Source organism: Canis lupus, chromosome 20 (assembly GCF_003254725.2).
Source record: "Canis lupus dingo isolate Sandy chromosome 20, ASM325472v2, whole genome shotgun sequence".
NCBI lineage: Eukaryota > Metazoa > Chordata > Mammalia > Carnivora > Canidae > Canis > Canis lupus.
The window spans coordinates 33,484,754-33,510,918 of NC_064262.1; the positions used below are offsets into that span (position 1 = coordinate 33,484,754).

Below are 26,165 nucleotides of genomic sequence, written 5' to 3' on the forward strand. Positions count from 1 at the left end.
TAAGGGCTGGATTACTCTGCTGAGTGCAGATATTCAGCTTACACAGTTAAGGCTTTTGGCTAAAAGGGGTTTATGTGGGGGTGGCAGTTTGGGGAGTGCGTGATGCCTGGAGGGTCTTCATGACTTGGCAGGTCCATGGCTAAGCACAGCCTTGAGCCTCCTGGCCTCCTTCCCGTAAGGTTCCTGGCAGCCTCCAGGGACTAAGACTCTTCATCCGGAACATGTTCTTTGGACTCCTGAGGATGGGGGGCAGTAGGAGGGTGCCCCCAGGGCTGCCTCTCTGATGGGGTCATCATTTTCACCCTCAGGGGACTGATGAGGGTGACTTGGCCTTTGTCAGGACTGCCCAGGAAGAGTGGGGATGAGGTCCTTCCAGTACTGAGACAGTTCCATGCCTCTGCAAACAAAACACTTCAAAAAGGGTGCCGCCTCCGCCCCCATCCTGGTGAAAGGTGGCGGAAGGAAGCGGTGGCTGACAGCTGAGTTAAACAAACTTGAAGGTAGGTCACATTTCTGACATACCATTTCCCCCGCCGTACCAGCAGCTGCCCTCTGCTTTGAAAGGGGGCTTAGCTGCTCATATAAACTTTGGTTCATGATAATGTAAACTATTATTAGGATTATCTTTTTATTCACAATATATGCCTGACTCTCTGTCTCCCTTATTTATGCTTTTTGAAACACTCCTTTGCCTCCAGTACCGAGAGCTAGCATCAGCCTCTCTGAGAGCACCTCATAACAGACTACCTCCTAGAATCTTGCTGGGCTTGCAAAGGACTCTGGGAACAGACCACTGGGCTGAGGAAACTTCACATCTCAGCAGAGCTTCCAGGTTCAAACTGGGATGTGATGTTGATAAAACATTTCAGTTAAGTTTTTTTTCCTTTTTTGGGGGGTGAGGAAGGGAGTGAAGTTTTGTCCCAAGGGTGATTGTTTTATGTTTTAATATAGAAGTACTTGATTGTCACTTGAGGATCTTTGGCTTTCAGAGTCTCTCCTCCATTTGATCACCACGCAGTAGAACCATCTGCCACTCTGGACATTCTGGAGGTTAGGGAAGATCCAGAAGCCCACACTGCTGCCCGCCAGTTCCTCCCCACCCCCACTTTGTGCGGGGCCTCAGTGGTCCTGCCTCAGATGCTCCTGTGTTGTCAGTGGAGGGCGGGTTAGCATACAAGCTAAGAAAAACTAATAACCCTTTCAGTTTTTTTAAAAAAAGATTTTATTTATTTATTCATGAGAGACACAGGCAGAGGGAGAAGTAGGCTCCATACAGGGAGCCCGACATGGGACTTGCTCTCGGGTCTCCAGGATCACACCCTGGACTGAGGCGGTGCTAAACCACTGAGCCACCAGGGCTGCGCAACCCTTGCAATTTTTAATAAAATGTCCCTCCTACCCTTTGTTTCTCTCTTCACTCTTCCTTAAAAGAAAGAACAGACTGACTTTTTAAGCACATCTGGACACTTTTTGTAAAGCTCTTACCCTGAATTCCCAGAAGGAATGTATTGGCTCCCATTTTTCTAAGCAAAAACTGAAATGACTTCTTTGTTTATAAGTACTGTACTTGCATATTTTAATAAAACTATAAAGAAATTGCACAGATTTGAGGGTCCTTAGCTAGGGCAACACATTCCCCTTTATGCTTCTCTTGAAGTCTTTGAGAGGTGCTATAACTTTATGGTTGGTTATTTTTGGTGGGGGTGGGGCAGGGAGGAGTAGGGGATCCATGTGTTTCTTTTGAAATTACTTTTTCTTCTTTCTGTGACCATGCTGGGGCTGGAGGACAGGGAAGTTCATAGCCCTGGTCTATCTGTCCCACTCTACCCATGCATTGCCCTCATGGTGAACATTTTTTTTTTTTCCTCATGGTGAACATTATATAGATACAGATTATAATGATCTAGATCTGAGAGCCCAGAGGTCTGCAATAGAATCCATTTTTCCTTTTTCACATAATGTTTGTTTTCTTCTAACAGAAGGAAATCTTCTAGAAGCTTATTGCTGTTGAGAAAATGAGGCTAATTTTTCATTAATATTAGTCTATGAGATGGTGGCATGGGGTTCTTGTAGAACTTTTAAACAAAAGATAAAGAGTCATTTGCCATTTTGGGGAACTTGTAAGATGACATGGCTCTTCTCCAACTGGTGATTGCAGGATTTTTTGTGTGTGTGCCTTTAAAAATTGTGTTTATGAAATGAAATCGTACCTCAGAAATAGGAGTGTAGTGTGATTAAATTATGAGGGTTATGGCTCTACCCAATAAATGTTCATTTGTGATAAACATTTAACCAGTGTGATAGTTACTGCTTCTTAGAATATGATTTTCTCTAGACCTGTTCTGAACATCTGGAAATAAGCTGTAGAGGTGGAATCCTCTTTTCAGAGACAAAGCAAATATCAGTGACGACCACACTTTGGCTTTTTTCCTTTACTTTCAAGGAGGAAGACTGTTAGGACTGGAAGCCAAAATTGATCTATAGAGCCTGTCAGTATTATTGGATGTACATCTGTTAAATGGCCACAAGTGTTGAATAGTGTCCAAAACAGAGTAGTCTGCAAACTAATATTAGTGTTTGTGACTTCGTGTAAAAATTCACCTTTTTCATGAGCTGTGGACAAATAGGATTTGCCTGAACTGAAATTTAACCTGATAGCTTTGAATCATACTGATAATGTTCTAGCTTATCTTTTCAACTTTTTCTCTTTGAGTTCTGGTAAATTGTCAGTGATTTGGAATGCTAGCTATTAAACCAGTTGGTTGGAGTGTTTGGTTTAAAAAAAAAAAAAAAATGACCTGGGACACCCAGGTGGCTCAGTGGTTGAGTATCTGCCTTTGGCTCAGGTCGTGATCCTGGGGTGTCTTGGGATCTAGGGCCGCATCAGGATCTCCTCAGGGAGCCTGCTTCTCCCTCTGCCTATGTCTCTGCCTCTCTCTCTGTGTTTGTCATGGATAAATAATCTTAAAAAAAAAAAAAAAAAAAAAAAAAGACCTGATTGATTTAGGACTAGTGATTAATTCCGTATTGGTTGCCTCTTTGTTTTTTCAGATAGCATTGTTTAAAAAACTGCAAAAATGTTTTATATATGCAACTGTGGCTCAAGTACTGTACTGAGCAGATCTTGGGAGGCATATAGTGACTTGGGGAACTATGTTCTTCTCCCTCACATGAGAGATTGGAGGCTTGTCCTGGCAGGATCTGGACTCTGAAAATAGCTTTGCCTGCATAGTGGCTTTTGCCTGCATGCATAAGCCTGACCGTGACCAACAGTGTTTCAGTACCTTTTTCCAGTGCTATCACTTGTTTTCTTAGGTTTTCACACATATGAAAATATTTTATTTAGATGGTTCTTTGAATATGCTTTCTACTTTTATAGGAAAGCAGAGGATGAGTCTGAATAGCCACAAAAGGCTTGGGAATTAATATGGAGGAGTGATTCTAAATGATCCACCAATATGATGATTTTCTTAGGAATTTGTGTCATCACGGTGGTTTTTGTGTTGAAAATATACATTTTGACATTTTTTATATGTAATCTATTTGCTATTTTTGTTTTATTTATTTTTATAAAGATGTTATTGAGAGACACAGAGAGAGAGGCAGAGACACAGGCAGAGGGAACAGCAGGCTCTATGCAGGGAGCTCGACGTAGGACTCGATCCGAGGTCTCCAGGATCATGCCCTGGGCTGAAGGCAGCGCCAAACAGCTGAGCCACCTGGGCTGCCCCATATTTTTTATTTTAATTGTTTCATTCTTCACTGCCTGCTGGCTTTTTCGGTCTCTTCTACTTGGCCAACTTCACATGTTCTACCTTTTTTTCCTCCTCATATGCCCTAATTGTGGGCAAAGCCCAATTCTCGACCATTTGCTTTTCTTTATTCCTTCTATTAGCCCATCTGTCCTTAAGGTTCTGTGATATGACTTCATATATGACTTTCTTCTAATCCTATATTTCCAAAAAATATGGTATTACAAGAGACTTTCTAGTCCCCTCGCCTCCACTAAGTTTTTTTTCCACATCCTCCTTAAAAAAGGAAAGACTCCTCTTTTTCAGTGTTCTCTTTATTACTGCAAAAATCACTATTCTTCCCAATTCCCAAAATAGGAGCCCTCAAGGTACCTTGGAATATTCCATCCTCACCTCTATATCACATTTGTCCCAACGTCCCACCATTTGTTCTTAAAAATACCCCTCAGACCCCAGCTCTGTCATCCCCCTGCTGTTGCTGCTGTACCGCCTCACACCTGGATGCCTGTAGTGGCTGCCTTGTGGGCCTACTGAGCTCAGCTCCAACTGGCCACCTTCCTAGTTCTTGCAAACGTGCTATAGCACTATTTTATTACTGTTACTTTCCTTCTCAAAATCCTGCTCAAAAATGTGGTAAAATAGACACAAGATAAAACTTACCATTTTAACCATTTCTAAGTATTAATTCAGTGTCATTAAGTACATTTACATCATTGAGCAACCAGTACTACCCTTCATCCCTAGAACTTTGATCTTCCTAATCTGCAACTTTGTGCCTGGTAAAGAGTAACTCCCCAGGTCCACCCCACCCCCCATTCTATTTTCATTCTGTGAATTTGACCACTCTAGAAACCTCACAGCAGAGGAGAGGACGCTATCTATCCCTTTGTGTCAATGTCAGATTTTTTGAGATGGTATTTACCGATTCTGGTTTTTAGAAATTTCGTTCAAGAGTTGGAAAAAGCTAACAAAGGGCCTTTGTTTCAGAGTCGTCTTCTCTCATATGTAGTGAACTCTACCTGGGAGCATGGTATTGGTTTACCCCAGGTGTAGACAGAGTTGAGATGTGGGAGGGACTGGGGAAGATGAGAAGGGTGCTGATGAGGACTCCCAGCTTGGGCCTCCACTCACCAATACCAAAAGTTAGTGACTTTTTTTTTGTGGAGAGAAGATGGGGAGAAAACTGGAAGTGGTTGATGACCAGGCCTCCCCTTGCTCCTTCCTGAATGCTTTCCATCTGTTTTAGGGGCAGGGAATCAGGCCCATCCTGAAAATAAGAGGATGTGTGTCATGAGCCCCTCACTTTGGGCTTCTCTGTTTTGTGACTGGCACCTCTGGACTGCAGGGCCTGGGGTCTAGCTCATCTCTTTGATTCAATTCTCTAGTCCTTTTGGTTTATCCTTTTAAGCTGTTGTTTAATTGCCTCTTTCTTGTCTACCTGGAGCCTTGCCCACTGCTACCTTGGCTTGGATCAGAGTCCCTTCCCCTGAACTGCTGTCTGCCAAATCAGACATGTGCTCACTTCTGTGAGGACCACGTTGTTCTGGTCTCACCTGGCTGCAGGATGGACCACATGCAAAACTCAGCCCTAGATCCTCTTAGGGGTGTTTCCAATAGAAGCCTGAGGGTATCGGTCACTTATTACAGTACTGCTAGAGCGGTCATTCTGGCTAATGAGGAAGGTTTCAGATATACCTTGAGGTGTAGTGGCCATTTACTGAATGCTTGTCATGGGGGCGGTGTAGTTGGTTACATGTGCAGTTGTGCCTGCATTTGCTTGAAATGGTCTCCCCATTCACCACTTCAAAGCTCCCAGTGCCCTAGGGTCCAGCTAGAGACCTGTCTACTCTATGAAGGCACTTCTCTGGGAAGCCTTCTTCCATTCAACACCCCCTTCTGTGAAATTCTCTTACACTTGGAGCTCAAACACATATTCAATAAGGTATAACATTGCTCTCTAATTTTATGCCTTTTAGCTTTGTTTTCCAAAACAAATTGTAAACTCTTGAAGAGGGGACTTCTTCTCAATCACTCATAATGGCCTTCCCAGTGTAAAGTACATTTCTAGCCTTCAGAAACATCTGTTGATAAATTCTAGGGTATTATCTAAGGTTATTCATGAATAAATGAGGAAGAGAGAACCCTGGGGTACAGTTATATACTGCTTTTAGATCGAGCAAAGTTTTGAGGCAGAGATCATTCTTTGATACCCAGGCTACACATGTGTTATGATTTTAATCACAAAGTAGAATTTACAATTTTAGCAAATGAATGGGCTTCATCTCAGCTTGCTCTGTAGAATCTCCCCATGCTGGTGTTCTTCCAGCTGCCTTACTTTTAAGAGTTGAGCTCTTAGGTCTGTAATGTGATTACTGTGTAGTACAGAGGATGTTGTCAGCCCTCTTCTTGGGTTTGCCAGAGTTTCCCTTTTCATTTTGCACAGTTCTCTCATTTACATCAGACTAGCCAATAATCATAAAATCCCCTAAATTCCTGTAATTTTTAAAAACCCTCAGGATAAGTTGTAGTAATTTGGATATTGCACAGAATGGCATTCTTAATACCCATATCAGCAGGCAACCTATTGAAATATCAACACGTATGCGTTGCACCAGGAAGCCTTTTTGATGTGTTTGTCCTGTTGCCTTTTCTATGTATACAACCAGCTGTAGAACAGGTGAAGGGGCCTGTCTTATTACTTTTTAATAGATGCCTTCTCTTTGTGGAGAATGATGGGTAATTAGAGCTGGCAGGACCTTTAGAAAGAATTTGCGCAGTGGTCCTAATTCTTACCTCATTAGGATCTTTTGTTATTTCTTCCATTGGACCCACATGCTTCTCCCAAAAGGCACTGCATTCCTGTTAGCTGGTGAAGATTTATCAGAACAAGTGTTCTGTATATAGGATCTAACTGACGTCAAGCCATAGTCCATGTGATGCATGCAATAGAGACAGTCCGAAAGTGTCTTCAAAATGATCGGAAGGGAGGATTTGGGGAGGGTTTTCTTTTTGTTTTCAGTGGAGATATAATTAACATATAACGGCGTAAGTTTAGGATATATGGTATGTTGATTTGATTACATTAAATGATATCAATATGATTACCACTGAAGCTTTAGCCAACACCTCTATCAAGTCACATAATTATTATTTCTTTTTTGTGGTGAGAACATTTAAGAACTAGTCCCTTAGCAATCTTGAAGTATATAGTATTATTGATGTTGACTAGGGAGCACTTTCATATTCTCTGTAATTCAATTTCCTTTGCCTTGAATTTGTTATATTTACAAAAATAATAAAGCCCTTGTTAAAAGCCTATACTTTTTCCTAGAAACCTGAAAACCCACTCTTTGGGTTTTGTCTATTTGAGAATCAGGGAATCTCTCACCCTCCCAGGCAGATGAGGGGTAGTGGCAGATGCGGCAGGTGCCCACTCCAGCCTCTTGCTCACCACGCCCCTGGGCCGCCGTGTGGGTCTGGGGCTTTTCCTCCTCGGTACTCCTCTGTGAATTCGTGGGCTTTGTGCCCCACAAAACAGGGCTACTCGCCTGAAGCTTGGCTTTGTTTTGACCCAGTGCCTTTTTAGATTGAAGTCCTATTAGCCAGAAACTCTGGTCTCCTTTTTTTATTTTATTTTTTAAATCCTTAGTCACTGCTTTGTTTTTTTCCCCAGTGTGTCTGTTTCATCACAACCTCATGACAAAATGTTACAAGTTTCTAATTTATCTCCCCCATCTTGCTTTGATTTTGTAAACATCTCTCCATGGGGAACCTGATGAAGGAAATGAAGTGCATTGATTTCTTCCTATTCCCTGACCAAGAAAGTACTGTGTGCCATTTTGCTTGTCTCAGTCCCATTGGAGGGGAGCCAGAACCCACTACCGGGGCCACTTCAGGGAGGAAGTATGCTCCTAACTGTTGTTCATTACTTTGTCTCACACGAATCTGCTTTCCCGCTCTATACCAATTCGTGCCAGGAGTCCTCAGAGGGGTAGACTAGAGAGGCCTTCGTTCCTGGGAAGTCTGTACTGCCTCCTTCAGCCACAGGAAAGTTTATCTAAGTCCAAAATCAACCAAGACGGTGATTCTTCATTTTTACATCATTCTTTGCCCTCTTTTCTCAGGATGACACTTTAGCTGCTCGAGGAATTTAAAACAAAGCTGAATATTTCTTGGCAAACACAATTATTTCCTGGCCTAAATCACCCAGTGATTTAATTGGTATGTCATTGTGTATGTGTGTGCTTTAATGGGAATTCCATGTGGTATCATTGGGAAATTAGGAGAGTCTTCTAGATTTATTGCTTATACTTTAAGGGCAGACTGCTGGCTTCCATCCAAGAAGTGGAGAGACGTTAAGTTGCAAAGACCATTAGTGTCTGAGTATATTCTTCCGATTGCCTGCTATTTTGAAATTAGCTTGGCAAAAGGTAAAAATCAGAACCAATAGTGAAATACTTTACTCTTTTGAAACTTGTAAAGTTCATCAAAACTATCTTACGGGGGGACTTGGCATCACAGAAGTCCTGATGTTCTTTCTCTGCCTACCAACATCTTTTTGAAGCTTTGAAGGAATTTTGGTATGTCTAGAGTAGAAGTCAAGCCATAGATTATTCTTCATTTTTAAAAAAGGAGTTTTAGATTATCCTCGACTGTAGCTCTCAGGAAAATATTTAAAAACATTTCCAAAACCCAACTCAATTTTGTGTGTTGACCACAAACACTGTAGACTGCAAAGGCAATTGAGCAGGGGGTGGGGGTGGGGGGCGATCAGCTGTTCTCTTGATCTTCTGGATACCATGAGTATGGTAAAAAAGAAATAGCCACGTTGTTTATTTTTTTAACTTAATTCAGTGAAACAGACTTGACTACAGACCTGACTGTTGTCACTTGTGGTCTTAAGATTCTCTGCCCGTCCCACTTAATAGGCTTCTATGCATAATAGCCGAAATAGCTGTCTTTTATGTTGCTACTTTGTAAAGTTCAGGAGTCCTAACACCTGAACAGTGTTCAGTTACTGACTTGTAACAAATACTGCCTGTAAAGGATTATAGTTGAGGGATCTATGTGGAGTTCTATTCAAAACTGAGGTCTTGGGGATCCCTGGGTGGTTCAGTGGTTTAGCACCTGCCTTCGGCCCACGGGGATCCCTGGGTGGCTCAGTGGTTTAGCACCTGCCTTCGGCCCACGGTGTGATCCTGGAGTCCCAGGATCAAGTCCCACATCGGGCTTCCTGCATGGAGCCTGCTTCTCTCTATCTCTCATGAATAAATAAAATCTTTAAAACAAAACAAAAACTGAGGTCTTACTACCAGCCACCTCCCTCTGCCATTTGAATTTTGCTTTTAATCACTAAAGTTTCTCTTGGATCACTGAACCAGTCCAGGTGTCCTACAGACCTGGTGTTAAGCTGTTGAGCTATGGATAAGGCAGGCTGGTGGGGGCCCTGACTGGATTGCATGGGTCCAGAAGCTTCCGGAATTCTGTGTGCATGCTTGTGTGTATGCACATGTGCTATAGCTCTCACCAAATTCTCAAACACCTGTGTGTCCCCACATAAGCTGGGACTCTGTTGAGGTAAATGGAGGAGGAAATGAGAGGATTTTAGTGATGTTGGTCCTGGTGGTATTGCTGAGAGAGGGATGGTGACAGTAGTGTTATAACTGTGTAGCAATTCACACTTCCCCCAGTTTCAGATGTGATCAGTGTTTGAAAGCCTGGGAATATCAATCAAACCTTCAGCACATCCATCCTTGGATCTTGAGACCATTTTGTGCCTCAACCGGTGAGCACACATGAATGAGAGACACCTGTACTGACAGGGGTGCTGGACTGGGTGTTGCACAGTCTAGGACTCATGTTGTTTGAGCACCTTCATCTTTGTTCATGTTAACCCTAGTTAATGCCAGACAAGTGACGCAGACCTGGAATCTGGCAGGCACTCAGTAAATGGGAATGGCATGTTTGTAGGGGACTGGTTCTAGGAAATCCCATTTGTCAACCTTTTCTGCATAAAGGAAGCTCTGCTCGCTCAATGCAGAGACTGATACTGCTCTGCTCTCAAGATTCCCACCAGTTGGGGAAAACCAAGGCTGTTGAGATTTGAGTGTTTGGTGGGCTGGAGGAGTGGCTGAGGTGGGGAGGGGGTGGGGGGGAGAGAGATGGCAGGGGGGGAGGAAGGGGGAGGAGAAGCTTGTTCACATGCTTGTTAACATTTGAGGGTCTTTGACAAAGGAAGTCTAATGCCCTGCCCCGGTCAGCCGGCGATTGCCCCCCGGGAGGCCCCGTTGTGCACAGGAAGTCAGACACTAATGATGTTAGCAAGGGGACAAAGGCGCCCAGCCTGGGAAGGGCCTAATTGCTGTGTCCGGCTCCCAGGCGGCCAGCCTCAAGCTGGAGGGGGCTGGGCAGGATGCGCTAAGTGTTAACACCTGGAGCCGAGCTGCTGACTTCCTGGTGCTTTTTTTTCTTCTGTGTGGCTGGGTGAGCACACATACAGACACACACACATATATTTCACAAATCCTGACTGCATCTCAGGGGGACATTTTGGGATGTGGTATCGAAGAGACTAGATGGAAATGGTTCAGTCTGGAGGTCACACTGAAATGGGGCAGGGCTGAGAACCAGTTTCCCATGAGCCCCCTTGATCTGCCCACGGGGCCTGGTGACTGGCTTCCCCTCTGGGCTGGCTGATTCCCTCCCTTACCCCCAGGAAATGTGGGAAAGGCCAAACGTTGCAGAGAGACAGATACATATCGGGAGAGGCACTATTGCTTTGGCTTGAGACATTCTAGTTAGCCCTGACGGGAGGATGCTCCTGGGGGAAAAAGAGATGAAGGTCTTGACCATTGTTTCTTGGAAAAAGAGATGAAGGTCTTGACCATTGTTGACCTGGGGTCTAGGGAGATAGGATGGTGGCAGAAAGAGGAATGGAGATGTGGTTGGGGACACCTGCCAGCGCCCAAGGGGGGTTGCATTTCATGACTGTATGAATCTACATCTGGAGGGGTTGGTTGGAGGAGCTGCATCTCAGGGAAGTGGGGAAGCCCAGATGTAAATCCTCATTTCAAAGTGGGGTCTCTAGATTCTTCCATGTCTACACATGGCTTTGGAGCTGGGACCTGAAGCCCTGGCTTCTTCTGGGAGTTCAGGAATGCCCCCAGATAATGTAAGAATGTTTCTGGGGGAAATTGGGTAAGGAATGTTTCTCCCAGGATTCTCCTATGGGTTCTAGAAACCTTGAACCCTTAACAACAATTAAAAATGAAGACCTCCTGCCTTGGCCAGTATCCCTGCCGGGATGGCATTAGTGGCTTACTTCCTGCAATGGCAAGTGACAGAGCTGGAGCCTTGGGTCCCTCCTATGCATAGGCCAGCAATGGGAGGCAGCTGTGTGCACAGGTTGACTCATTTGGATTTTTTTTGCAGCCAGAGAACAGAGTTTAAAAGGGATGCTTGAAGCCTGTCTCCTTCCTAGAGGAAGGGGGAAAGCCACAAATAGCTTTTGAAAAGGGGTCTAATGTTGACTCGCTGCTTCCCACTGTTATTGTAAGGAGGTTTTCCTCTCTGAGACCACCATGTGGACAGAAATAATAGGCTGACAGAAGGGGTCGCCTTGCTTTCTAGTATAGCCTATGATATTTCGATTAGCACTAAAACCTAAAAGGGCGGCCTTCCATAATTTCCAAATATGTGAAATCCACCTTGAAGGAAGCACATGTGTGGGGCACGCAGGGGACCTGCCTGGCTGGAGGAGGCTGGGTCCCCATGGCAACGTCACAATCCCCCATTTCTGCAGGCATTTGTGCTGTAAAAGCAGAATTCCAGATGTGATACAGTATTTCGAGACTCCGTCCCAGGGCCTCAGAAAACAGTATTTGAAACGGCACAATTCAGTGCATGCTCTCTGTGTGGTCCTAAGGCTTTTTATTAGTAGTTTTGTTTTGATCCTAACATTTCCTCTGAGCTTAGGCATAACAATCATGTGTACAGCGTTAAGTTTTCTTCTATTGTCTAATCACTGTTTTGCCCTTGCAGGAAGATACTTTCTTGAGCTTCTGGAGTGGAGTTTTTGTAACTACCTATAACAGCTAAGTGAGAGCAAGCTGGTAGCTGGTTTGCTGGGTGGGTGTTTGGGTGGTTGGTTGCTTGCTTGCTTCCTTTTCGTACCCAGTATTTACAGAAAAGCAGTTAGATCTGTCTTTTCGAAGTTGTCTCTCTGTGCTTTTGAAACTGCAGATGGGTTGACTGTTACCTTAAAGATGCCAGTTCTTTACCATGCGGTTTTCATTTGAGTGGATGGGAGTGGTGTGTGCAGCTGAGGGAAAAGGTCTGGCTCTCTATCCCGAGGCATGTTTTATAGCTTGCTTTTAATGTTTTGAGAATTGGAAAAATGGAACAATCCTGTCTATTTGTGAGTATCAGCCATGGGAGAACACACAGCCCAGATCCTTAACAGACTTAATTGGAAAAAATACTTGGCCTTTTGCTTTGTGAAAACCAAGAAGGCTGCAACGCTTTGTTTTGTTTTGTTTTTAAACCCAGGAGAAAAGTCAGTGTGTGTGTGTGTGTGTGTGTGTGTGTGTGTGTGTATCTCCAGGCTTTAACTGCATGTGTATATTCTAGTGGCAAAGCAATGAGAAAATTAAAGTCTGGAGCCAGGAAAAGACACTTAAAAATATATCAAATTCCATTTAGGCTACTGCCAGTTAGAAAGGTTGCTATTGCAATATATAAATTTTATCAAATCTATACATTGTATACCTTAAACTTATACAATGTTATATGTCAATTCTATCTCAATTTTTTAAAAGTTGCTATCTTAGAAACAACTCCTTAAATGCCCTAACACATCTTTTATCTTTAGTGAATGGATTTCCTTGGGCATAAGAGTGGGGGAGTAGAGGAGGGGTAAAAAGCAACTGAGATGGAAACTAGAGCTCTCAGTTTGATAAGCAAAACACATGGTAACTTGGCATAGGTTGGCTCCATGTTAGAGCTCAGAAACAATTGTCCCTTCAGCTTTCCTTTGGGGAGCGTGAAATTAGGAACATGTGTGTGCTGATTAGCAACATGTCAGAGATGAATCATGATTACGGCTTTGGTCTGGTACACAGGCAGTGCTTTGGAGTAGTGATTTCCTACCTCCTCGAGCAAATCTCTCTAATTAGCTTAAGATCTCTGGGTCTTTTTGGGCCGACTCAGTAATTGCTGGTGGGAACACACCGGCACTCCCCCAGAGCTTGTGTGTTCCCTACTAGACATCCAAGACCTCACCTCCCCAAATCAGACAGCTGGCACCCTACGTTTCTGAAGTTGGTTGCATCTAGTTGGAAAGTGAGAGAGAACAGCTCCCGGGAATGTGGAGAAGAATATCTTGAATAGATCCAGACCCAAGCTGGCTTTGTGATTTATTTTCCTTGTGTTTTGGGTTTGCCTGCATTCTCCTCAGCTTACATCACCTGGGGCTTCTCTGCTTTTTGCTGACTTCTTCCACCCCCTCTCACCGCCCCCCCCCCCTTTTTTTGTTAAAGGTTTGAACTGAAGTGGGATCTGACTTCATTTATGAAACCATCTGAAGCAAACCTGTGCAAACTAAATTGACCCCTTGTTCTGCCTCTTGCCTTCACCATGTCCACTAGTGATAGGCAAAAATGTCAGTCTTGCATTTTAAGCCTCACTGAGCTGTCTGCTATCTTTTAAATATCATCGACACTCTGGAAACCCAAAGTGGAGGAAATGTTAGGAAAAATAGTATAAGTTGGTCTTAGTTTTTTAAGTAGTTGCTCAATGTACCTTTAAAAACCATTCTCTCAGTTTTTTCTGATGGATGCTTTTTTTTTTTTTTTAAGATTTTATTTATTCATGAGAGACACTGAGAGAGAGGCAGAGACATAGGCAGAGGGAGAGGCAGGCCCCCTGCGGGGAGCCTGATGAGGAACACATCAATCCCAGGATCCGGGGATCACAACCTGAGCCAAAGGCAGACGCTCAACCACTGAGCCACCCAGGCATCCCTCTGATGGATGCTCTTGTTTAAATTTTCACCCAAACTCAGTTCACTAAAATTTTTACCAGTTTTCTGAGAGGTCCTTCCCTAACTGATTTGAAAGCAGTCTTGTTTAGGCCTTACTGTTTGGCCTGCCTTCCCCTAAAAAGGGAGGTACTATAATTAGCACAGTTCTTTTCAAAATGTGTTTTTTCAAAATGGCAGCTAAGCTGTTTGGAGCTGGATTTGAAACGTTGCTCTGGGAAGTTGGTGTCTTCGGTGGCCTTAGAATCCCCAAAGGCCCCTCAGGAAATGGGCCCTCTGATGGCCGCTGGTGGCCAGAATTGGCTGCTTTGTGTGGGATCCCTCCCTGTGGTTGGCTTTGTGTCCAGGCCTTTGCTTCTTTGCCTGGGTGGAACATGGTATGGGTTTTGAATTTTATTTCTTTAGAGTACTTATGGATTATCCTCCCCTCCCCCTTTCCTGAGTAAAAGATGTTTTCTCCATTATGTTCCCATTTGCTCCTTCAGTCCACTCACTGTAGAGTGTTCATAGCAGAGCCCCAGGCACCTGGGTCTTGCTTTGCAGTTAGCATTGGAACAAATTAAAAGCTGCCCTAAGTGGCAGCAAATGGGGGAGGTTGATTAACTAAGAATGTGATACCCTGAGGCCACAACATTGACATTTATAGATTTTAAGTAACAGGCAACAAACAAGTACTCTTACTTGTAAGCTCATTGAATATCAAAATGGGTATAGTAGCTAAAAGCTTAGAATTGTTTACTGAAAAACAGCTTCCAAAGCCATTGGCCAACTTTGTAAATTGCTTACCCATGTCCTTTTAGTGTGAGCTCTGATTCCAGGCCCATAAATCACCCTGTCACATGAAGCTAGGTTCTCTTGGGTTCTCTGTGTGCATTACTTGGCTTCATCATGAATTCATTTATTCAGGCAGAAAACCACTACTTATCAAAGGCTGACTAGGGGCCAGGCCCAGGATCCTGGTGCAAGCGTGGGGGAGGATGAGAGAATAGGAGGCTACCCTGGTCACTTTGTGTTCAGAGTCTCCCCATCTGATCCAACCTGAGCACTCACCGGAGATGGAGGGTACTGGGTCACCCAGTTCCCACCAAGACCATTCCTTAGTCTCGTGGTTAGTGCCTCTGTCTCCTTGCCCTGTCCATCTGTCTGCTGAAACCATCAGGTCTGGATACTGAAACAGATCATACCTGGAGATGCCCTTTCCTGGAAGCACAAATTCATTATCTTTTAGTTGTTGAAGTCAGAATTTCAACAGTGAGTCTTACATGGGGCTAAAATCAAGGTGTTGGCAGGGCTGGCTCCTTCTGGAGGCTCTAGGGGAGAAATGGCTTTTTGTCTTTTCCAGCATCTAGAGGCTGCCTACATTCCTCGGCTTATTGGCCCCTTCTAGAGCTCCATCTTCAAAGCCAGTAGTGTAGCATCTTTAAATCCATGTCAGTGTCAAGCCAGTAGTGTAGCATCTTTAAATCCATGTCAGTGTCTCTGCCTTATACTTCTGTGGTCATATCTCCTTCTCTGATCTTCCGGTATCCCATTTATAAGAACCGTTGTGATTACATTGGGCTCATCAGGATAATCCAGAATAATTTCCCCTTCTCACGTTCCTAAAACTTAATCACATCTATGTAGTCCTTTTTGCTATATAAAGTAACTTGGGTTCTGGGAATTGTGATGTAGATGTGTTTTGGGGAGGGGATGGGGGTATTACTCTGTGTACCATGGAGTATAAAGAAAACAGTAGTGCTTTGTGGCTAGCCTGTGCATGCCATTTCTCATGTGGTTTCTGAGGGCTCTGGAGCAGCAGGAACATTATTTGGATGTGAACTGAAGATAGCCTGGTGGAGCATCTGTCTGATGCATGTGCTGAGAAGACATGCATTGGACAACTTCCAAGATGAAAGGTCTTCTAGTAGAAACAGAAGCTGGTCCTTGCCATAGAACTGAGCTCTGTACTCTGTTGCCTCTGAGCTCAAGGACCAGCCTTGATTTTTTGTGGAATCAGAATTACCATTTCGCATGTACATTGGCAGAAGTGTCATGCCGATCAAGTTGTGGAGGGTGGATCATGATACTTCCATCAAATGAGTATGCAGGTAGATCTGTGTGTCAGGAACACAGTATGATGGAGCTAGACTAAAGTGGGAAACCCATGAAGGGAACAGGACCTGGCTGATGGGAAGGGCATTCTGGGAGCACTTCCAGAACACCTGCTGAGCTGTAATGGAGTACCTAGAAGAGTCTGGCTGGTAGGGAGAGAAGTGGCTGAGAAGATAGGCAGAAGCCACATCAGGAATGTTCTACAAGGACAGGGAGCTGATGGTGGGCTTGAAACAGAGGAATGAGGATAGATTTAGACATTATGAGATCACCTAGGTGGTCAAAGCCCCTTGAGATTAGGACCCAGGTCTGGTTGATGGCCAAGTGCCTAGACCTGCAGGGCTTGGGTCAAGGTGGAATGCTCTGTAAGTAGTAAACCGATGCTGTATTCAAACCTCACTGTTCTTTGAGGCCAGCTCACTGGGCCCCCTTCTGAACAGCTCTGCATATAGCACATTCCTTATTTGGAGGGATTAAGTTCTTGCCTGCAGGATATAGCACATCTCACTACGTTGGGCTTCTTTCCACAATACGTTACTCATTGCAAGTGCCCAATAAATACCTGTTAAAAACATGCTGCAATAGGGGTGCCTGGCTGGCTCAGTCGGTAGAGCATGTGACTCTTGATCTTGGGATTGTAAGTTCGAGCCCCACCTGGGATGTAGAGGTTGCTTAAAAATCTTTAAAAGAAAAATATGCTGTCATAGAAATATGGGGAGAACAAGAACAAAGTGAAAAGCTGACAGTCCTACAAGGTAGGATGACTGGTCTTGACTGGTCATTAGAGTCCTTCATACCTGAGAACATGCTATTCAATGAAATGTATTTCTTTTTGAAAAGCACTTCCTCTACATGGCTTCACGTGGTCCTTCTTAAACCTCTTTCCCAGGGGAAAGTCATGCGAATTATATTTTTAGGAAAATAGTTGAGGAGCTCAGACCCAATGGCGCAAAGTGGTTTGCCCATGGTCACCAGCAGGAGGATGGAAGGATTGAGGTACTTACCTTGGCTCCCTTGCATTTTTGTTTCCCTCCCATGATGCTCCCATTTCCTCTCTCTTCCTTCAAGCTTCTGGTGTATGCTGTCCTCACTCACCCTTGAGTCATCCTCTGTGAGGTGCTGCCTGTGGCATTCATACACTATATGCTTATTTGATGCTAGCTCTTCACTTCTAGCTGCATATACTTTGTATGTCACACTGAGGGTTCTTGGAGGGTCAGGGTGTGATTTGAAATTGGTCTATGTCAGGACATCTGAGCAGTTCAGTGGTTGAGCGTCTACCTTCAGCTCAGGGCATGATCCTGGGTCTGGGGATCGAGTCCTGCATTAGGCTTCCTGCAAGGAGCCTACTTCTCCCTCTGTCTATGTCTCTGCCTCTCTCTCTGTGTCTCTCATGAATAAATAAATAAAATCTTTAAAAAAAGAAAGAAAGAAATTGGTCTGTGTCCTTTGCATATGATCCATGTGCCCAATTAGTCTCTTTGAAGGAATGAGTTACTTTGCTCCTGAGGACAGGGACTGTGGTTGTTTGCTAGGCTATGTACCTAGCATAACGTCTGGCTCATTAAGAGATGGTGAGTGATTATATATTCTGGGGCTTTGTAAGGGAGGAGATAGGAGTTAGGGTGTGGTTTGGGTGTTTGGGGCATTTCTAGGGGTTGTGGTGGGGATTGCATTGTTTCCTGCTTGGTTGTGTTACTCTGGTTCTGGCCATCTGGAAGCTGGGCATCCTCTAGTGGCACACTAGAGGCCATAAGGAATTAAAGAGGCATTTAGGATTTTAATAAGAAAACAACTCTTTCCAAAATATTTCAGCTCAGGGGAGAAAATCCAGACTCTTATGTATGTGGGAAAGAGAGGATGGAAACAGCAAAGCTGGAGAAGGAACGTGAATCAGGAAGAAGGGGAGCCCCAGTAGATCATGGGCTAGTATACTCTGTTGATTTAGATTCCTGTTGTTGTTTTTCTCACTTGAATTAGAATTCTGTTATGAGTGTGTACATGCACCCATATGTGCATGCACATCCCTTTCTGCACAGCTGTGCTTTCCTAAGGTTTATCTGAGCTCAGGGATACAGTTTCAGTGAGCATGCCTGGCTTCAGGATAAGAAGCGTGAACATGCCTCCAGCATATGAATGTGATGGGGTTGTGGCCTGAGACCCTGGGCTCCATCAGAAATGTTCTGCACATTGTGTCTCGGTGTGACAATTGCCCATTAAATACCAGGCTACCAGCATATGGTTATCCCCAGCATCCCCTTTGTTGAATGGAAACTTTAGCTGTGTGGTTAGAATATTTTCCCATCATTTAGCATTTCAGAATTCACTGTTGTTTTTTTTTTTTTTTTTGAGAATTCTGCAATTAATGCTGAATGGCACATTTGCAGATTATTACAGAAACGGTTAAACCAGAGTCGGCAGATCTGTAGCTGCTCTTTCCCATGATGGCTAAGTGGTGGGTTGGAAAAAGGTGGGGCAATGGGAGGATTCCGGTGCTCCCTCTGTGGATGCTGTAATTAAAGTGGGGAGTCTGGCAGGGTTGTTATCCCTGCTATTAAGAGTGCAGATGGCTAACGGCCACATCACCAAGAGTTAGAGTTAGCCCTTTTAAAGCCTTTTTTTCTTTTTCTTTTATGACCCACCCTATATATTCCAAGCATAGGTATAGATGTAGTGAAGAATTTTCTCATTAAAAGTAATGGCTTATTCCCACACTCATTCCCGGTCTTGGAATGAGAAACCTGTTTCCTTAGACTTGAGGAATTGCCTATCTGTCGTGGCTTAATAGAGCTTTTGGACGAGAGTGTCTGGTAGGCGAATTTTACAACCAATCAGTGCTCAAAGCAGATCCAACTGGAAGGGCTCCAGCTGGCAGCTCATGGTCTCTCTCCCAATTTTACTGTTAATGAATTATTATTTAACCCCCAAACACAGAACAGCATGCTCCTATTGTCTTAGGGGAAGTGAGTGCTCATGATGCTCTTGACCTGGTACTTAGGAATCTCCCGGGCTGGAGGGAGGTTGGCAGCCAGTGGCAGAGAAGGGACACAGAGTGGATGGGAAGAGTGGTAGATATTGCTCGGCAACTGGCATGACCTTGAGTCTTTGCAATCTTGTGTGTGTTTGGACTCTATGGGGATCTGTGGTGGAAAAGCAGATTGGCTTCTCTCCTCATCATGTTCTCTTGTTTTCCCACAGGGAGTGGGGCCGGCCAGCAGAAATAGTGGACTGTACAACATCACCTTCAGATATGACAGTAAGTAACTGGCTTCACCGCTGAAGAATGGAGCCCTTTCTGTGATCTAAATCTTACACAGTTGTGTTTAATCAAGGACACTGCAGGTCTTGGGGTTGAAGAATTTTCTGAACCTGCTCAGGTTTGTCAATAGACCTAAAGTGGCTCAGTCTAATTAAGCCACTCAAGTAGGTGGGAGCTTGAACAGATCAAGTCCTCTATAGTGTTGGGAGAAATTGTGTATGGAGGACTCTCCCCTAGCCCCAGGTCTTCAAGGCATTACCATGTCCTTAAGAACAAAGGCAGATGCCTGTAGGGGGGCGCAGCAAGGGACAAATGAGTGAAGCTCCTCAAGTGCAGGGATGCTAGGAAGCGGTGGGGACTGTGGCAAACTGGACAGCACTTGGTAAGGACTGTGGCAAACTGGGTCTGAAAGGAGCAATGGCTTCTCCATTCCAGCTCATTGTAGCCTTGAGGAGTTCCCCCTGAGGTAGCCAGATGAGATTTTGAAGGAAGAAAGATAAATTGGCTTTTTTTTTTTTTTGACTAAATGTTTTTTTTTAATATTGGCATCTATCTTAAAATGTTCAGCGAGATGCCTGGGTGGCTCAGCGGTTGAGCATCTGCCTTCAGCTCAGGGCATGATCCCAGTCCGGGGATCAAGTTCCACATCAGGCTCCCTGTGAGGAGCCTGCTTCTCTCTCTGCCTATGTCTCTGCCTCTCTCTCTGTGTCTCATGAGTAAATAAATTTATTTTAAAATAAATCTTTTTTAAAGACTTTATTTATAAATAAAATCTTTTTAAAGATTTTTATTTATTTATAAATAAAATTATATTTTATTTCCCTGAGGGAAGCCCAATGTGGGACTTGATCCCAGGACCTCAGGATCATGACCTGAGCCAAAGGCAGATGCTCAACCACTGAGCCACCCAGGTGCCCAAATAAATAAATTTAAAAAAAATGTTCACAAGCACAGAGTGGGCCCAGTGAATGTGTGTCTGTGTCCCAGATTGGCCCAGGGGATCTCCAGTTGGCCATCTCCGACTTGGGCCTGGGTTTCAACTGTAGTGCCCTGCCTGTCCACTGTGAGCTGTGGCAGGAGACTTGACTTCTATAAGCCTCAGCTTTCATGTCCTGTAAAATAAAGATTAGTTTCTTCCTCAGCATCATGTTGAGGCTTAAATGAGGCAATGCTTTTAACTGCTCAACTTAGTTGGCCTGTGATGTGCACTCAGTAATTGATATCTGCCAATATTAGCAGTCATTCCAACTGGAATTGGAATACAGCATCTTCTTGGCCCTTTCTCTCGAGGATGTGTGGCTTTGTCTGGCTGAATCGTTTCCTAAGGGCAGGGTGGGGTGCTTTTTTCTGATTGAGCATACAGAATCCCCCTCAGCAGCTGTTTTCATGCTTAAGAAGGTAATTATATAGAATTGTGAGCATTTTAGCCTTATGAACCATAATTTATACGTAAAAATGTTAACAAGAGGGAGCTTGACTCCTGTTTAGTAACTCCTGACATTTGATTCATCTCTTGGAGAAGATTATGAATCCATGTTAAGTAATGGGTGTGGGTCACAATGAGGCTTCTGAAATGATCACTGCTAAAGCAAGATTTTTGAGGTTGTGTATACAATCTAACAATTTTAAGATACAAATATGTGTGTCCAATTTATGTCCACAGTTGCTGACGTGAGTACTTTAAGTTAACCAATGAGGACTTCTATTTGAAACAGATATTTCATGTTAGTGGTGTGTTTATGCTCTGGGTAAATGTTATAATGCTAATGAAAGATTTGCAAGTCCATGATACTTAATTCAGCTAAGTGAAGACATGTGTAAGAGATCTCTCTTTGAGCTACAAAGTTAATTTCTAATATATGCTCTTGGTCCTGGCAGATCTTGTATTACATTCAAGAGTTCAAAATTTTCTGGTCAGCTGCAAACAAGTATTTGCAGCTCTAATTTAATATGGGGTTTTGTGAAAGAGAATCTGTACCTGTAAAACTTAGAAGTATCTTATTGTTTTCTTCATGGGACTAAATATTTGGCCCACGTGCTTGATGCCTGCCTCTTAGTCATTTTCTTTCTTATTCTTCAGCATTTAATTAGAATTTAATTCGCAACTCGAATTGACTCCCGAGACATCTGAAGCTCGGTTGCATTTTGGCAGAATGTCATTTGGGCATAATTTTTTGGTAACCAGAATCCAAAATGTTAGAGTTGCTAATAATTGGATCCAGGTTTGTGTAAAAAATTTATTCATTGTTTTCCATTGAAAAGATATTTCTTTCTCTCTTCCACAAGGAAGTTTCTGTTATTGCTCAGTTGACTGGTTACTAGTTCTGTTTGAAATAGCTAAGAACCAATTACCAAGTTTTCACCAAAAGCATGAAACTACAAAATCTTATTTTTCTACTCCTTTGATGTTACGAAGAAAGAAAATGTCTTGCCATTAAGTCAAAAGCTAATTTCACAGGTCTCCATGTCTCCTTTCACGTGACATTTCTCATTTCTTCTTCAGGCTCTGAGGGGGTAATGCCTGAGTAGGTTGTAATACATTTTCTTAATTCTTAGACTTTATATTTGCATAATTATATTTACAGAAACCTGGAGAGTGCTAATTTTGGTGTTAGGAATGAACAAAGGAAAAAAACAACAACATGATTTACTCTTGTTCTTGCATCTTTTCCTAAAAGCTGTTTAAGTCAGAGGTTTCAATAAATGAAAATGTTTGAACTTGGGGAGCCTGGCTGGCCCAGTCCGGTAAGCATCTGACTTTAGCTCAGGTCATGATCTCAAGGTCCTGAGATCAAGCCCCATGTTGAACTCCCTGCTTAGCGAGGAGTCTGCTTCTCCCTCTTCCTCTGTCCTTCCCTGCTGCTTGAGCTCTCTCTCAAACAAATAAATAAATCTAAAAAAAAAAAAAAAAAAAAGTTTGAACTTGACAAGTGTGATGGGATTTCGTCTTTTTTTTTTTTTTTTTTTTAATATTGGGAAGCTAGTTTCAGCCAGGATTTTTTTTTTTTTTGCAGGCTGACTCCAATTCAGAACTTACTGTAGTAATAATCTCTGTGCTGAGGATAGGGATGGCTATCCATCCAAGGCTGCTTTCTGTCCTGACCCTGGTCTGGTCAGCAGTGGAATCCAAAGCCACCCAGCTGGTCCCTTAACTGCAAAACGTTTCCTTATTTGTACAATATGGGTGTTAAACCACGTTTAAAAAATTTTTTTTCTATCCTAAAATTCTCTTCTCCACCCAGAGAACACATGTTAAATGCTTTCAGTGTCAATTTTCATTAGAGTAGAATTTGGTTTTATTAATTATTAACATCTTTTCAAAAGAAGTAATATTGAAATGTTGAGGTGGCTGCTTTTTAAACAGATGGAGTTTACAGAAAGGGGTCCACTTAGTGCTGTGAGGCAAGAGAGCAGGATCCAAAGCAATGTAGGAGCTAGCAGTTAGCAAAATGAGAGGGGGTGCATTGTAGTGCATATGTGTGTTGAAATTTAGTAAGAAATTTAAAAAGGAGGAATATTATGTGCATATTAAAAGACTTGGAAGGATGTTTCTTAGAAGTTGATAGTAGTTACCTTTGTGTGGTGGGAGGGCATGGATGACTTCTACACTTTTCTTATGTTCTTTTATAATTTTCAAATATCCAAGGAATGTTTTTAGTCATAAAAGTGGGAAATGTGGGGGCATCTGGGTGGCCTATTTGGTTGAGCATCTGCCTTCAGCCTAGATCATGATCTCCGGTCCTGGGATTGAGCCCCGTGTCAGGTTCTCTGCTCAGTGGAGAGCCTGCTGCTTCCTCTCCTTCTCTCTCTGCCTTCACCCCCCCCTCCCATGCTCTCTCTCTCTCACACACTCTCTCTCAAATAAATAAAATCTTTTTTAAAAATTTGGGAAAGGTGTGGCATACAGCAGGGGCAGGGGGAGTGCAGCAGACTCATTGAGCCTGAAAATCCCCGTTTCACCTCAAAGAAAAACACCATGACTTCAGAGGGATAATGAGTAGTTTGAATAGTTGATGGAACTGAGGACTTTTTGCAGCAGAGTCCAATGAGAGTTTTCAATTTTAACCATTGAGAAAGAAATGGAGATGAAGCAGTGTAAGAATTTTGAGTTGGTTTTTACCGGGGTAGCTGGTGTTTCTCCCTGTATGAATGGCCAGAAGAGCTCACAGCCATTCTCTGGAGTTCCATTCTGAGTATGGCTGGAAGCTTCTGACAGCTATTTAGAATCCTGTAGACTTTGAAGGTATCTTTAGAGATACCAGGTATCATAGCTGCTCACATGGTCATGGCTGCATTGACAGCTGGCAGTAAATTATGTTCTCAGACAATATCAGAGAATTGGTCTTCATTTTATGAGCAGTGTGGAGCTCTTTGAATTTGGTGGGCATTGTGGGTGTCTTTGCTAACACATGGTGTTTGGGAACAGAAGTTTTACCTTTGAGATGCTTGTTAACATTGAAGGTACTTTGCTTGTCACAAAGTCAGTACTGTTGCAGGTACTAATTGGATTGTTTAATAGTCTTGCTGTGAGCTACTCCTTCATGAATCCCATCCTCATACTGCTTCCTTTCCCTGTTCACGTTGCCTCCAAATTTCTTCTAAAAGCAAGCCCCAGACTATTTAGCCATTTGTTTCAAATCACTCTAATGCTGAAACCTGTTGAATTGATGTAAATAATTATTGATTTAGGTAAAGTATCATAATAGTAAAAAAGTTAATGCCAGATTCATAGTCAAACCGTATATACAGTCACACTGTATGTGATCCTCCTCATGCTGTCCTAGAATTTAACTTGAAGGGCAGGTAATGGTACTGGTGCCATAAATAAATCCTTCTGCAGTATCTTAGTTTTCCAAACAGTCAAACTTTGATGTCCTATTTGGGCTTGTGCAGTACACGTCTTGAGACAGAATGGATTTGGCCACCTCCAGACAGCAGCCCTGTGTGATTTGAGAAGAATGAACCTGGACATGGAAAAGTAAATGTTTTAATCTAACTGTTCTTTGTTCTCCTGACTCTCTAGACTGCACCACTTACTTGAATCCAGTGGGGAAGCATGTGATTGCTGATGCCCAGAACATCACCATCAGTCAGTATGCTTGCCACGACCAAGTGGCGGTCACCATTCTTTGGTCCCCAGGGGCTCTCGGTAAGTGGTCAAAATGGAGTCCACCATGTGGCCTTGGTGGGTAGTGAAGAATGCAGGGGTCCCATTGTGGCAACCTCCAGGGGCCAGGCAGGTCTTGACATAAGTGTAGGTGTGCTGTGTGCTTGGGCCCAGATACACTTCTTGCTTTGTTGCATATACTTGCTGGGCATGCACAGAACTTGATACTATGCCTATGGCTCATCTTTGAGTCCTTTGGCTGTTACTGAGAGAGATGTGGGTTTGCAAAATAATGGTGTATGGTGATAAATCACACTGAAGCCTTCACCTCTGGGTCTCAGCAGTAGTCGGGGAACAGGTGACCTGTCCGAGGCTGTAATGGCCTCAGTATCCAGCATTGGCCATCTCTGTGCCCATATGGATATCCAGGCACAGCACTGGCATATGTTGTGAGTTTTCAGGAATATTCCAGTTTTCATAAAAACCCATAAAATCAATTCTTAAATGTTGGCAACAAACTGAATTTATTTAAACTATGTGGGCTGAGAAAAACCAAAATGAAGAAACAGAAGAAAAAAAAAAAACAGAAAAAAACAAACCCATGTTATTTGGCCAGATTCAGGTTAGGGCAGAGTCTGCTTATCCTCTTTAATAATGAGTTGCTGATATATCAGATAGGATGGGATAGTTGGATGTGGGATGTGGGCAGGGCCCATTTGTTCAGATGTGCCTGGGTGTGAACCCAGATTCTGTGTTTACAAGAGCCCTCTAACCCTTGCCAAGCCCCGCTTCCACATCTGTAATGCTTCCCCGTCTGTAACGTGCAGATGACTGCCTCTTGGTTTATTGTAAGATTTCCAGACACACACATGCAGTATATTTCTAGAAAGAGCTTTTTTTTTTTTTTTTAAGTTTTTATTTAAGTAATCTGTATACCCAACATGGGGCTTGAACTCGCAACCTTGAGATCAAGAGTTGCATGCTCCACCGACTGGATCAGCCAGCTACCCCTAGGAAGAGCTCTCAAAACACAGTGGCTGTTGGGGCACCTGGCCAGCTCAGTTGGTAAAGCATGTCAATCTTGATCTCGGGGTTATAAATTCAAGCCCCACATTGGATGTAGAGATTATTTAAAAATAAAACCTTTAAGAAAAAAAAGTGGAAAAAAACCCTCATACTAGTGGCTACTGTACCATCATCAGAATCTGGTCCTCAACCTGCTCTTTGACATTGCCATCGAATCTTAGAATTAAAAAAAAAAAAATAGCCAAGGGAAAAGTAAAATAAAAGCCTGGATTTCTTAATCTGAACAGGATAAATCTCAGAAAAATCAGACTGCAGGAGAGGTGAGTGCAGAATGAGGGAGGATAGATCAGACACATGGGCCTGACTCACTTATCCTTGTAAATACTGCTGGGTCTGAAAGCAACGGGTTTTCCAAAAATAACATTATCTTAACATTTAAAGATAAAAACATTCTCTGTGGATAAACGGGAAGTGGTCATTCCATGTAAGGCTATACAGTTGAGGGGTTGGCCTGACAAATTGCAGGCTCCTTTAGAATGAAAGTAAGGGATGTGAGCGTGTAGTTGGAAAACTAACAGATGGAGCAGTGAGGGCAGAATGTAGTGCTTTTCCTGCAAGGTGATTTGTGGGTGGACAGGTTCTGTTTCTATGAAATTCTTTGAGATTCTATCAGGGAAAACCCTTGGAAGACAGAAGAGCATATGGGTTAAGAACACCAGCTTAGAGCCAGACACTCTTGGGTTTGAATCCCACACCTGCTGTTTAATTTCTGTGTAATCCTGGGTGGATTGTTCAGTGTCTCTATACCTTTTTCTCATCTATAAAATGGGGATTATATCTTCCTCCCATGGATGTTGGGAGGACTCATGAGTTTTAAATGATGGAAAGGAA

General features: G+C 43.3%; 1 protein-coding gene across 2 annotated transcripts in view; it reads left to right on the plus strand.

The window, feature by feature from the left end:
* The window catches only part of IL17RD (interleukin 17 receptor D), a 69,055-nt gene that overhangs the window by 21,409 nt on the left and 21,481 nt on the right, over nucleotides 1-26,165 (plus strand). For both annotated transcript variants that reach the window (XM_025456270.3, XM_025456271.3), the window contains exons 2-3: nucleotides 19,081-19,138; nucleotides 24,165-24,290. In XM_025456270.3, coding sequence (XP_025312055.1) covers nucleotides 19,081-19,138; nucleotides 24,165-24,290 — 184 coding nt within the window. The remainder of the gene's footprint in view (nucleotides 1-19,080; nucleotides 19,139-24,164; nucleotides 24,291-26,165) is intronic.